This window comes from Chiloscyllium punctatum, chromosome 40 (assembly GCF_047496795.1).
Source record: "Chiloscyllium punctatum isolate Juve2018m chromosome 40, sChiPun1.3, whole genome shotgun sequence".
Taxonomy (NCBI): domain Eukaryota; kingdom Metazoa; phylum Chordata; class Chondrichthyes; order Orectolobiformes; family Hemiscylliidae; genus Chiloscyllium; species Chiloscyllium punctatum.
Window position 1 is genome coordinate 50,026,350 of NC_092778.1, and position 13,624 is coordinate 50,039,973.

The 13,624-nt window shown below is 41.3% G+C and overlaps 1 protein-coding gene across 2 annotated transcripts in view; it reads left to right on the forward strand.

Moving 5' to 3' along the window:
• Nucleotides 1-359: 359 nt before the first annotated feature.
• The window catches only part of nherf2 (NHERF family PDZ scaffold protein 2), a 130,905-nt gene continuing 117,640 nt past the window's right edge, over nucleotides 360-13,624 (forward strand). Inside the window, exons 1-3 of one of the 2 annotated variants that reach the window (XM_072559847.1) lie at nucleotides 360-774; nucleotides 2,682-2,909; nucleotides 13,405-13,479. In XM_072559847.1, coding sequence (XP_072415948.1) covers nucleotides 565-774; nucleotides 2,682-2,909; nucleotides 13,405-13,479 — 513 coding nt within the window. In that variant the 5' untranslated portion in view covers nucleotides 360-564. The remainder of the gene's footprint in view (nucleotides 775-2,681; nucleotides 2,910-13,404; nucleotides 13,480-13,624) is intronic. The other variant, XM_072559848.1, reaches the window with a different exon arrangement.

Consider the following 13,624-nt stretch of genomic DNA (forward strand, 5'->3'; position numbering starts at 1 on the left):
TGTGAGGGGGACCCCGCTATAAAACTTGAACTTTGGGAGAAAGAGACCTCAATTGTCATTGTTTACAGTGTGTCATCACCGCACTCGGTAGTGTGCGCCCTGCTCTCATTTGGGACGATTAGCATTTTTTTTGTCGGGCTCGCTCTACTTAAAATTTGGTTTCGCTCGGCAACTTTTTTGATGCAAACGAGGAGAGAAACAAAAGCTGTTTTATGTGGGTTGCATACAGCCAGAGGATTTTTGTTTTTTGGTTGTGTGTGTGCAGGCTGGAAGTTTGCGAGGAGACTTTGAGGGCGCCGAGGCTGCTTCCCTTCCGTTTGGCGTTGCCGGTGGAGATTTAACTCCAAGGCTTTGGGGGGGGGGGGGGGGGGGGGTTGTCACTGGAACTGAGCGGATTCCCGGACCGGGAGCGTGCAACAGCGTCTCGGGGGCGTGAGAGGACATAACATCACAAACACTCTCTCTCTCTACTGGGGAATAACCGCGACGGTGAGGTGTGGGGGTAAAGGAAAAGTTTTTATTTCCACGGGAGTGACCCTGAAATTGCAAGAGGGCACCGGGAGGATGGCCAAAGACCACCTGAAACCCCGCTTGTGTCATATGATAAAAGGGGAAAACGGCTACGGTTTCCACTTGCACGGCGAGAAAGGCAAAAACGGCCAGTACATCCGAAAAGTGGAGCCCGGCTCACCGGCGGAGGCGTCGGGTCTGTACGCCGGGGACAGGGTGGTCGAAGTTAACGGCGAGAATGTGGAGAAGGAGACGCACCATCAGGTACAGAGAAAACAAAAAATTGCAAACACTCATCGCGTGCGAAGTTTTTTTTTTAAGTGCATGCAGCCACGAAGCCGGGTAATCGATCGGTCCCGCAGTGTGTGGGTGAACTCTCAGTCATGGGGGCTAGATACCGTCTGAATGCTGATAGGGGAGGGGGGGAAGGAGTGCAGCAGCACTGAGCTGATCACTGATGCTCCACACTGATCAATCAAACTCGTCCCAGCCACTGCAGCCTGAACCCGGGCTCCAAGGTGTTGCATCTGGCTTTACAAAGGAGCCTCTACCCTCACCTTCGTAATTGGAAACGTTTTAACACTGGATGCACTGCAAAATGTGGGGGTGGGGGGAGACGATGCTCTCGTTTTCTGTGCGCGTGCCCCTTGTGTTTTGCTTCAGTGAGTGAATGCCAGTTGAATATTTTAAACGCAGGCAAAACAGTGCTGACCTTGAGGGATCAATAAAGATTGTTTTGAGAGAGAGAAAGAGTTTGATATCTAGGCGATAGATGCCTGGACGCGGTTTACACTGAGCCCTTATGGCTTCGCATGAGATCCCAGTCAAAACTTGAGGAATGTATCAGTGCAATCTGCTGACTTAAATGTTGGTGTGGGATTGCACTCGTCACGTTATAGTGCTGGAGAAACATTTTATTTTAAAAGGTCTATAGGCAGCTATAAGAAGTGACTCTCATTTGATGCCACTCCCAAATGATACAAATCCTCTTTTTTTTGCATGTTAGTGTCAGGTTTCAATTTCTAAGAAAACCCAAAGAGCGCCCATGAGTTTATTTCACCCAGTTACTTATGGGACATTACCAAGATGCATGAACTCTAGCCTAGCCAGAATGGATTATAAAAGCCTGAGTTTATTGTCGATATGGTTGAGTGGGGAGGGGATGGATTAGGACTGCATTGTGTTTATTTTTTTAACTGTTTAATAATATCATAGTAGTCTGCCTCTTGTGAAGTGACTTTATTGAATAGGGCGTTTGTACAGGAGACACTTGGATACGTGATTCTTATTTTCTGGCTGACTATTTAAAAGTTCAACTATTAGACAGTATTACAGCATAAAAATGCCAGGAAAGTACTGTGCTGTTCACCGATCTCTATAGGAGCAACTTGGTCACGTTACAAGTAATTACTACTTTTTGAATAAAAGGGTGTTCACGCTCTGTCATTTTTTTTGAATAGGGTTACACAGAACAATGTTAGAGGCAGGAGAAGTTGTAAATGGGGAATAAAGAAATGCTAGAGACCCAAAGAGAAACCTTTTTTTAAACTCCGTTGTGAATCTTTGGGATTCCTCTTCATACCAGAGAGCTCCGAGTGCTCAGGTAATGAGGGAGGGTCTTCAAGACAGAGAGATTTTAATTTTGGGATGTTCAAAAGGTAAAGTCGCCATAGTCGTTCCGGTCCATCAGTCTGTTCTCTCATTAGACAGACTGGTGGTCTGACCTGAGGGTTACCATGCCTTATGCGAGGGGAGAGGGATACAGGGCTAGTGTAGAAAAATGGAATGGAGTTAGAGCAGGCTTGAGGTGCCATGCGGTCTGCTTCTGTGCTTGTTCCTTTTTAATGTCTGTAATTGCAAGGTGCATATTAGGAGGAGTTACTGAATTTCACAACTAACATTGAAATTTGATCCAGCCATTCATTTAGTTCTGCTTCAAATTAAACAATTCTTGCTAATGCAACTTCCGTAGAGTTTTCACAGTCAGTAAAAATTTTGGGGCCAATGCTTTGATATTAGTAGAAGCCTCAAGAATTGCATTGATTAGAATTGCTGATGAGTTTCTTGTTTTCTTTTAAAGGTTTTGATGTTGAGACTTGATGTTTAACATAGAATGCTTGTTGTAATCAGTGTGCATTTATTGAAAGGCTGTGACCCTCTGTCTTTATTAGGTTGTACAGAGGATCAAGGCAGTGGAGAATGAGACCAGACTACTGGTGGTGGATAAGGAGACTGATGAATACCTGCATAATCAACGGCTCGCTGGTACAGAGGACTATGGCCAGAGCCTCCCACCAGATAAGACCAAGGATAATGGTGAAGTATGGAAACCACAAGTAGTCCTGAGCAGTGGCGAGCCTACAAGATTATCAAACAGGTCCATTGATAGCAACAAAAAGGTAAGAACCCCATTGAAAGAATAAGGTGAGAAATGGGGGAGCTAAGTTGGGTAACTGGGCATAATTTATGAGAAACAAACCTCTTTTTTTTTTGTGTGATAGGCAATCTCCAATTGCCTAGATTAGAGTGGTGCTGGAAAAGCACAGCAGGTCAGGCAGCATCCGAGGAGCAGGAAAATCGACGTTTTGGGCAAAAGCCCTTCATCAGTCTCCGATTTCCTTTGACAAATCTTGGAAGGAACCTTTTAGTATGCGAGCTGTCGAGTATGACTAACAAGGGAGACAAAGTGTATTGTGGGTAGGCAGGAGAGTGGAGCTGAGGTCACTATTAAATCAGTCATGATCTTCTTGAATGGCAGAGCAGGCTTCAGGGCCCAAATAATCTGTTCCTGTTTCTACTACTGTTCCTAATTTACTTGATAGAACCTGCATGCTCAAATTACTTTTTTCTTGTTATCAAAACCTGAATATTAAAATAGTTTTGAGACAGTAGCAACTTTCAAAGGAGCCATGTAAGAACTTTACAATATGTTATATAATTGTCTAACAACTGTATACTGTACTACAAGTTGGAGGGATAGGCCTAATTTTAGTAGCATTTTCAACTGGAGAGTTAGAAGTAGTGAGGGGAAACTTTTTTGAATCAATTGTCACTATCTCCTTTTGGGGTGGTATGGTTGACTCTGGCATTTTATTTGGGGAAAGAAAGAAATAAAATATTTTATTTTGTAATTAACTTTTCCTTTCATAATTAAAAGCGTTCATGTGATTTTGCTCAGTATTTTTCCTTCATGACAAGAGCAAGTGTTTCACTCTCATTGTTTGAACTGTTCTCATTCTAAACAATGGGCAAGTGTAGCACGCGAATTTTGTGTTGTATTCAGTTGGCAGATTTGTATGAAAATCTTGCCGTGGTGCATGGAGAAGAATATTAAGATGACAACTATCACCCTCTAAATGTATTACAGTATACTTGTAAACTCCATGTAATATGATAAAATGCAGGCTTGGGGCCACAGTTTTTCATGAGCGAATGATTCTTTGGAAGGTAATAAGAGGAAAAAGATTGCAAGGAACTTTCTTTGCAAAAAGAAAGGCAAAACCAGGGAAGGGTTAACAGAAAGCTATTCTAGCTGTTTTGTTTTGAGGTTTGGGAGCTTCTCTCCTTCTGCCTTCTTAGCAAAGAAATGAGAAAAATGGAATGAAGGCAACAGGTCAGAAGAATTGTCACAGCGACCCCAAAACCTTCTAATGAGAATTGTTATTTGAGTAAAACATTCATACATCACCTTTTCATTGAGAATGTTGGTTCTGCATTTGATTGCCCTTTGTTTAGTAGTTGTACATTTTAATATGACAAACAAATGAAGCAGCATTCTCATTTTCTGAAGCATACAAGCTTGGGTTTTAAAAAAATTCATCCTCTCTTTCAAATCCTACAATGGCTACATTTCTCTCTGGCTCAATCATTCTCTAGTTGCACAACCCCTTGAAATTTTGTTCCTCCATGAGCGTTCTGAATTGTAATCATCCCACTGTTGGTGGCCATGCTTTTAGTTGTCAAAACTCTGAAATTCCATTTCCCAATTAATCTTCTTTCCACTCCTTGTCTCTTTCTTTTTCAACAACGTTCCTTAGTACCTACCTATCTCCTTTTATGACTCAGTTCCAAATTTTGTTTCATATTTGTCTCTGTGAAGCCAGGAGGGGCAACTTTCAGCAAAATGAAAGCTATTGTTGAAGGCTATCAACTGCAGATGATTTCACATTTTTTCTTATAATCAATCTTTTCATTAACATGTGCTAAGCATCAGTGTTGCTAATCTTGCTGGCTATGCCTATTGCAAATCTCTTCATGACACTACTTATCTGGGACAGTGCCATGCAATGCTACACACAGAACATTATTTGTGCATGCTGAGTTTGAGTTGGAGTGCAGCCAGAGAATTATGCTGTCCCTGTTTCCAGGAGCGTATATTGATTCACTTGTGTTTCATGCTTTTTTTTTGGTGTCAAAAAAATGTTGTCAGATGTTTGTTTGAGCTTCTGTAAAACAATAAAACATGAGAAAATACTTGCATATTATCTTTTGTAATGTCATGTTCCAGAAAGCATTGTTACATAGGAGGCTTTCCTGTAATCTTTTTCTATACTTGGGTAATCTGCAAAATAATGGTTTTTGACTTTTTTTATATTGTTGCTTATTTGTTAATTTCCATAAGCTTTCCACTTGTTTTGTTCCTGCCACGTTCCATAATTTTTCACTATCCTGTCTGTGTGTTGTATTTGTTAGGATTTGTTCCTAGTTTGCTGGACATTGTTTATTACTTTGATTGTTGGATATTTTTAAACATTTTGTTTTGATATCCATAAAAGCCAGCCTTCTCTTAATTTTGAGTGCAGCGCAACAGTAACTAATGACTGCACAACTGGAGTTGGACAACACACATGAAGTCTATCCAGCCTTGCCCATAGCCTATGAACGAGTATAAAATTTAAAAAATGCATTTTTGTGTTCAATTTTATTTAGTTCAATTCCTTTTCCTTTTCGTGTTAGTTTTAAGATTAGATGTTTGCCAGTATGCACAATGGTGAGACTGACTTGGCAGTACTCCCACCTGTGTTTATGTCTGTCTCTGGGAATGTGCTCACAACATAAAGGTTGACCCTTTGTAGAGGACTGAGCGGTGCTGTCCTCTTTCGGCAATCATCTTGAGTAAGAAATTAAATTGAGGCCCTGTCTGCTCTTGCTGACAAAAATAAAAGATCCCATGCCACTCTTTTGAAGAAGACAAAAAAAACTGCAGATGGTGGAATTTAAGGAAGACAGGAGGAAGGCTGGAAGAACACAGTAAGCCAGGCAGCATCAGGAGGTACTGAAGTCACCAAAAGAAGGGTTACATTAGAAACGTTGACTTCTCCATCTCCTGATGCTGCCTGGCTTGCTGTGTTCTTCCAGCCTCTTGCTCATCTACCATTTTGAAGAACGACAGAGGAGTTCTTTTCTGGTGTCCTGGTAATTACACGGCATGGTGGCACAGTGGTTAGCACAGAGCGCCAGAGACCTGGGTTCAATTCCCGCCTCAGGCAACTGCCTGTGCAAACTCCACACATTCTCCCCATGTCTGCGTGGGTTTCCTCCGGGTGCTCCAGTTTCATCCCACAGTCCAAAAATGTGCAGGTTAGGTGAATTGGCCATTCTAAATTGCCCATAGTGTTAGGTGAAGGGGTAAATAAATGTAGGGGAATGGGTCTGGGTGGGTTGCTCTTTGGAGGGTTGGTTTGGACTTGTTGGGCAGAAGGGCCTGTTTCCACTCTATAAGTAATCTAATCTAATCTAGTCTTAACTCTCTACCTAAAACAATAATCTGACAACTATCATGTTTCTACCTCTGGGAGCTGGCTGCATGCAAATTCTGCCATAACATTTCCTGTATTAAACAGTGACTATGTGTAAAAACAAAACTTGGTTGGATGTGCAATGCTTAGGTATACTGACTATGAAAGCTATCTTTTTGTCAATAGAGTCGGAGAGATGTACAGCTTGGAATTGGAGCCTTCAGTCCAACTTGTCCATGGCGACTAGATACCCTAACCTCATCCAGTCCCATTTGCTAGCATTGGCCCATATTCCTCTAAACCCCTCCTCCTCATATAGCCTTCCAGATCCTTTTAAATGTTATAATTATACCAGACTCCACCACTTCCTTTGGCAGTTCATTCCATACACGCAACAAGGGTGTGAAAGAGTTGCCCCTTAGGCCCCTTTTATATCTTTCCTCTCTCACCCTAAACCTATGGCTTCTAGTTCTGGACTCTCCCCACCTCGGGGAAAAGACTTTGTCTATTTACCCTGTCCATGATCCTCATGATTTTGTAAACCTCTATAAAGTCACCCCTCAGCCTCCGATGCTCCAGGGAAAACAGCCCCAGCCTGTTCAGCCTCTCTGTATAGATAAAACCCTGGTATCATCCTAGTAAATCTTTTCTGAACTCTTTCAAGTTTCACAACATCCTACCAATAGGAAGGAGACCAGAATTGCATGCCAGAATTCCAAAAGTGGCCTAGCCACAATGTGGCTTCCCAACTCCTATACTCATTGCTCTGACCAGTAACCTAAAGCATACCAAACATCATCATCACTATTCTTTCTATCTATGATTCTACTTTGAAGGAACTATGAACCTGCACCCCAAGGTCTCTTTGTTCAGCAACACTCCCCAGGATCTTCCCATTAAGTGTATAAGACCTGCTCTGATTTGTTTTTCCAAATTGCAGCCCCTCACATTAATCTAAATTAAACTCCATCTGCCACTCTTCAGCCCATTGGCCCATCTGATCAAGATCCCATTGTACTCTGAGGTAACCTTCTTTGCTGTCCACTGCACCTCCAATTTTGGTGTCCTCTGCAAACATACCAACCGTGCCTCCAATTTGCACATCCAAATCATTTATATAAATGACGAAAAGCAGCGGACTCCGTACCGATCATTGTGGCCCACCACTGGTCATAGGCTTCCATCTGAAAAGCAATCCTCCTGCCAGCACCCTCTGTTTTCTACCTTCGAGCCAGTTCTGTATCCAAATGGTTACTTCTCCCTGTATTCCATGAAATCTAACCTTGCTAACCAGCCTCCCTTGAGGAACCTTTGTTGAATGCCTTACTGAAGTCCATATATATCATGTCTACCACTCTGCCCTCATTAATCCTCTTTGTTATTACATGAATTAAGCATTACATTTGCTCCATGCAATTTTGTTACTGCATTGTCATCAAGGAGATTGTAACCAAACCATAAAACAACAGAGCCAGGGAACGTTTTGTTTCCAAAACAAAGTGAAGGAATTAGAAGTGAAATGGGGAAAAATGAACAATTTAGAACAGTTTTCCTGTTTTTGGCCAACTTTCTTCTGCTTCTTTGATACTGGCCCTTTGGGGTGTAGACAACTGTGGGTATCAGTAACGTACAGAAATCGAGTTCATGATGATGTGTTGGCTTTCAGTTTTACCACAAGCCATTAACTAGGACCAGCCTGTGTTCAGGATATTTAACAAAATGGTCTCATTTAATGGCATAGTCAGTGCCCACTTCCCTCTGCATCGCCAACATCAACCATCCCCCACCCCACACTACCACCAAACACATATACAACTTCTCTCTGACCCTTTACCTTGCTCTCATCAATTTATGGCATTCCTTAAAACCTAGCTTTTATAGCCAAAGGTTTGGTCAATCTGCCTAAAATTTCCATTTGATTGTGTTAAAATTTGCGTTATAATACTCCTATGAAATCTTTGGGATGTTGAATTGCACTACAAATGCTATAAATTTTAACATTGACTGCCTTTGTGAAATCCATTATTTTGCCTGAATTCAGTTTGTTTGCATCATAACAAACTCCTGCAGTTCATCTAAAGCTAGATATTTGGCAAATCATTGATTTTTATGTGGTTGCAAAATTTAGCAGCATATTCAACATTTTCCTATTTAAATTAGTCACCATTGTTGAATGACTGTAAGGCTTCTGTCTTAGGCAGCAGAAGTGAGGTCATTGAATATGTTGAAGGCAGAAATAGATTGTTGTTTGGCAAGTGAATCAAGTTATCAGGAATAGATGTGTGTGTGGAATTTGAAGCAACAGATCGGTCATGATCTTATTGTACAACAAAGCAGGCTTGAGGAACCAAACTCTGTTCCTATTTCATGTTTGTGACTCTCACAGCTCTTTGAAATAACATGCCTGTTACTATGTAGCAAAAGGTTAGCATTGAAGGAGGTTGATCAACTCTCATACTTTGCATGAAGGACATTTGCATTTACATAAGGTCTTTATTGACCTTTTGCTTCCGACAGTGCTTTACAACAAATGCTAAGATGTTGTAACACAGAATGTGGCATTCCATTTGCATCCAGCAAGATCCTGCAACCAATGATGTGATGATTCAGGAATTTGCTTTTATATGTGAAGTTGGTTGAAGGATAACCATTGGTCAGGACATCTGGCAAATGTCAAGTGGACAAAAGGTACCATGATACCTTTTGTGCCCAACCTAGGCAAGAATACATAAATTTTCTGTTTAAATTTCTCACTTGGAAGTCTGTACCGCAGACAGTGTGCTGGGGAGTGGGCTTTGAACCTACAACTTTCAGATTGTGTAGGAAGTGTGCTACGAATTAAGACAGAGCTGATTAGAATCCCTTTTAGTTCAGGTGATTATATCCTCAAGTTTGTGGAATTTTACTAATTTTGTTTTTCTTAACAGAAATCCAACGGAGAAAATTAGTCATTGGAAACCTGTTGTAAAATCGTAAAGTTGTCTATTTAAATTATAGTCAAAAATAATAAAGGTTATCAACTAGCAGTTGCTCTTTCTAGTCTATTGAAGGAAGGAAGTAATTTGTGGAATTGAATCCACATTGTGTGCGCAGTGTTTAGCAACCAAGTAATGCAGGTAACTATATGATACAGCTGTATTTTATTACTTCTTAAGATCAAACAGAAACAAGATTGTAACTAATAAGTGTTGGAAATATTTGGCAGGGCAGGTAGCCTCTGTGGAGAAAGGAACAAACAACATTAATGTTTCAGGCTGATGAGCAGTTATCACTGTTACAATTAACATACATAGATCACAAAATGCTGATAGTAACAAATTTTAATGTGCTGGTTAAGAATTTACCCAACAAGTCTGATGATAGTTTGAGAACAGCTGCCTTTAACTTCGAGAGAGATTAAATCCAAACAGAACAAACCAATAAACCGGGTGGAAAGAAAGCACAATTGGAATGATGCTGTAAATTGAAGCTCACATTGTCAAAGTTACTCACCCGGATGAAGGGCGATTGTTATCAAGAGATATTTGAGAAACTTTGGCACCTGTCAAGAACAGTGGCTATGGATGACCCGATTACTTTGAAGATTATCAATGGTTACGGTAAAATTAATTATTTTTATTCTGCAAGATAGTAACAAGGGACTTCAACATTGGTTTGCACTGTTGCCTCTCAGCGCCAGAGACCCGGGTTCAGTTCCTGCTTCAAGTGATTGACTGACTGTGTGGAGTTTGCACATTCTCCCCGTGTCTGTGTGGTTTCCTCCCATAGTACAAAAATGTGCAGGTTAGGTGAATTGGCCACGCCAAATTGCCTGTAGTGTTAGGTGAAGGGGTAAATGTAGGGGAATGGGTCTGGGTGGGTTGCGCTTCGGGTCGGTGTGGACTTGTTGGGCCGAAGGGCCTGTTTCCACACCGTAAGTAATCTAATCTAACTAATCTCATCATGAATACCGTCCGGTTTCTGGTTTCCGTATTAGAAAAATGATTGAGGCAATGTAAGTGCAAAAACTTTCAAGGGATGATGCAAAAACCAAGAAGTTGAATCTGTCGAGGAGGTAAAAACTGAATGGGCTGGGGCTTCTATCGCTGAGAGCTGACCAAAAAGAGGTCTTTACAATTATAAAGGAGTTTGTTAGGATAGATTTAGGAAGATGTTTCTACTTGTGGAAGATCAAAGCTAAGAACTATAAACAAAGGGGTCATTACCAACAAATCTAGTAAGAAAATCAAGAGGGATTTATTTACGTAGAGAAAGGAGCGAATATAGACTTCACTACCTCAAGTAGTAGTGGAGATGAAGGGTATAGATACATTAACAGGGAAGCTGGCCAAGTAGCTGAGGGCGAAAGGAGTAGGAGATAGGGTGAGATGAAGTAGGGTAAGAAGAAGCTCATAGGTCTCCCCATGGGAGACTCATTACCAAGGTTAGATCACATGGAATGCAGTGATAACTAGCCATTTGGATATCGAACTGGCTCAAAGGTAGAAGACAGAAGGTGGTGGTGGAGGGTTGTTTTTCAGACTGAGGCCTGTGACCAGTGGAATGCCACAAGGATCGATGCTGAGTCCACTAATTTTGACACCAAAATGGGTGGTGTCGTGGATAAGGAAGAAGGTTACTTCAGATTACAATGGATCTTGATCAGATTGGTCAATGAGCTGAGGCGTGGCAGATGGAGTTTAATTTAGATAAATGTGAGATGCTGCATTTTGGGAAAGCAAATCTTAGCAGGACATATATGCTTAATGGTAAGGTCCTCGGGAGTGTTGCTGAACAAAGAGACCTTGGAGTACAGGTTCATACTACTTTGAAAGTGAAGTTGCAAATAGATAAGATAGTGAAGGTGTTTGGTATGCCTTCCTTTATTGATAAGAGTACTGAGTACCAGAGTTGGGAGGTTGTGTTGCGGCTGTACAGGTCATTGGTTAGGCGACTTTTGGAACATTGCATGCAAGTCTGGTCTCCTTCATTTTGGAAGGATGTTGTGAAACTTGAAAGGGTTCAGAAAAGATTTACAAGGATGTTGCCAGGGTTGGAGGATTTGAGCTACAGGGAGAGATTGAATAGACTAGGACTGTTTTGACTGAAGCATCTGAGGCTGAGGGATGACCTTATGGAGGTTTGTAAAATCATGAGGTTTATAGTTAGGATAAATAGACAAAGTCTTTTCCATGTCGTCGGGGAGACCAGAACTAGAGGGCATAGATTTAAGGTGAGAGGGGAAAGATATAAAAGAGACCTAAGGGGTAACTGTTTTTCACTGAGGGTGCTACATGTATGGAATGAGCTGCCAGAGGAAGTGGTGGAGGCTGGTACAATTGCAATGTTTTAAGAGGCATCTGAACGGTTATATGAATAGGAAGGGTTTGGGCCAAGTACTGGCAGGTGGGACTAGATTAGATTGGGATATCTGGTCGGCATGGATGAGTTGGACCGAAGGGTCTGTATCCGTACTGTGCATCTCTGACTCTATCTGGAGGATAAATAAAAGTATGATAAATTGGGCCATAGGCTGTGTTTCTGTACTGTAAATTTTGTTTAAATTAAACAAAACCTTTAAAATTTAAAGGAGTACTAGAGAAATGTCCTTTTACAGTTTGCTAAGAATTTGGAATTCTTAGGCACAAAATGTAAGTACATTGTGTGCACGTGCTCTTTAATGTGCTTGAAAAATGGAATATTATTGATTTTAGTGAATTTGCAAGAGAATGAAATTCCACTAATGGATTTTTAAATGGAGAATAACACTGTGATCCCTAATAACTAGCCTCTTTCATAACTCTCTTTAAATTATTTTGAAGTGTGATATGTGTTACTGTGTGCAAAGTGGACACTACGTCTGCCAACAATAAGATTGGTTATCCATTAACATCATACCACAATTAATTATTTTTGAGTTAGATGTTTTGTCCAGGTGCTGGTGACTTATAAAACGGCGACTTTGTAAATGTCCCAATGATATTTTGCTGCTTTTCACTAAAGCACATTTTTTACGTCTAAAGCCAATTGGTTCCATGAGCCAACCAGTCAGCATTCCATGTTGTTTATTTTGTGTCTAATTGATTTCACTGAATCTTCTGTTAGATTTAATTTGCTGTTTCCGTACTATAACCACTTCATTATGCACTTGCTGTCTTCCTTTAGCTTAGGCTGTGAGCTTGAGGTCATGTCTTAACTCGCACCAAGACCCAATCACCTATCACTGACCTTCATTTGGTTCAGGGTTAAGCAGTGCCTTTACTTTTTAAAATTCTCGATATCATTATCAAATCCTTCCATGGTCTCGCCTTTCCCTGTCTCCAGAATCTACTCCAGGCACCTTCCCCCCCCCCCCCCCCCCCCAAATCAAACCACTGAGATCACTGCACTCTTCATATTCTGGCCATCCCAAGTTTGATTGCTACTCCATTGGTAGTCCATTTAAATTGTCAAGGGCTAAACTGTCTGGAACTCTGTATCTATAACCTCCTTTACCCCATTTTACCATTGTGTATCTCTTTTTTTTGCTCCCTTGAAGCCTAGCTGTTTAACTGAATCAACCATAACACCACTGTGTTCATATGTCAGATTTAACTTGACCATGCTCCTATGAAGTTCCTTGCAACATTTTACAGTATTACGGGTACTATGTAAAAACACATAGTTGTCCGATATCTTATACACCAGGATAAATCTGGTTCAGCAAATCTTTTAGCCAGCCTGTGAAGCTTTAGGATCCACTCTACTGGTAGGGCAGATAGTTGGCTTGGTGTAGGGGAAGAGGAGGAAGGAAAGGAGGCTACCAGAACTCTGCATCCAGGTGCTGAACTTACAGAGCCATAGAAATGATGTAGCACAGAAGGAGACAGTTTGGCCCAATTTGTTCACGCCAAACCAAAGACCGATTTAGGTTAGGATATCTGGTCAGTGTGGACAGTTTGGACTGAAAGCTCTGTTCCTGTGCTGTACATCTCTATGACTTTATGCCATTTCTAATCCCATCTTCCTGCCTGTGAGCCATAGCCCTTTAACCTACAGCACTTAAGGTGCAGAACCAGCACTTAAAAGATTTTAGTAATTCTGTCTCCGCCACCAACTCAGACAGTGAATTTCACGCACAACCATCCTCTGCATGTAAAAATCTTGCCTCACATCCTCTCTACTCCTTCTGCCACAGAGCTTGAATGCTGTGAGTGCCGCTTGGCTAAACCAGAATGCTGTGGAGTTGGGTGAAAACAGAGAGTTGCAACAGGTAAGTGGTAATTAAACTGAATTTCAAGCTAAACCTTTGAGCTAAATCAATTCCTTATTACAGTAACTAAAAGTTACTCTGGGTGTAGTTTTAGTCAAATTTCTGAAACGAGTCTGCTGAGTCACTCTCTGCTGAAGCTGGTTAA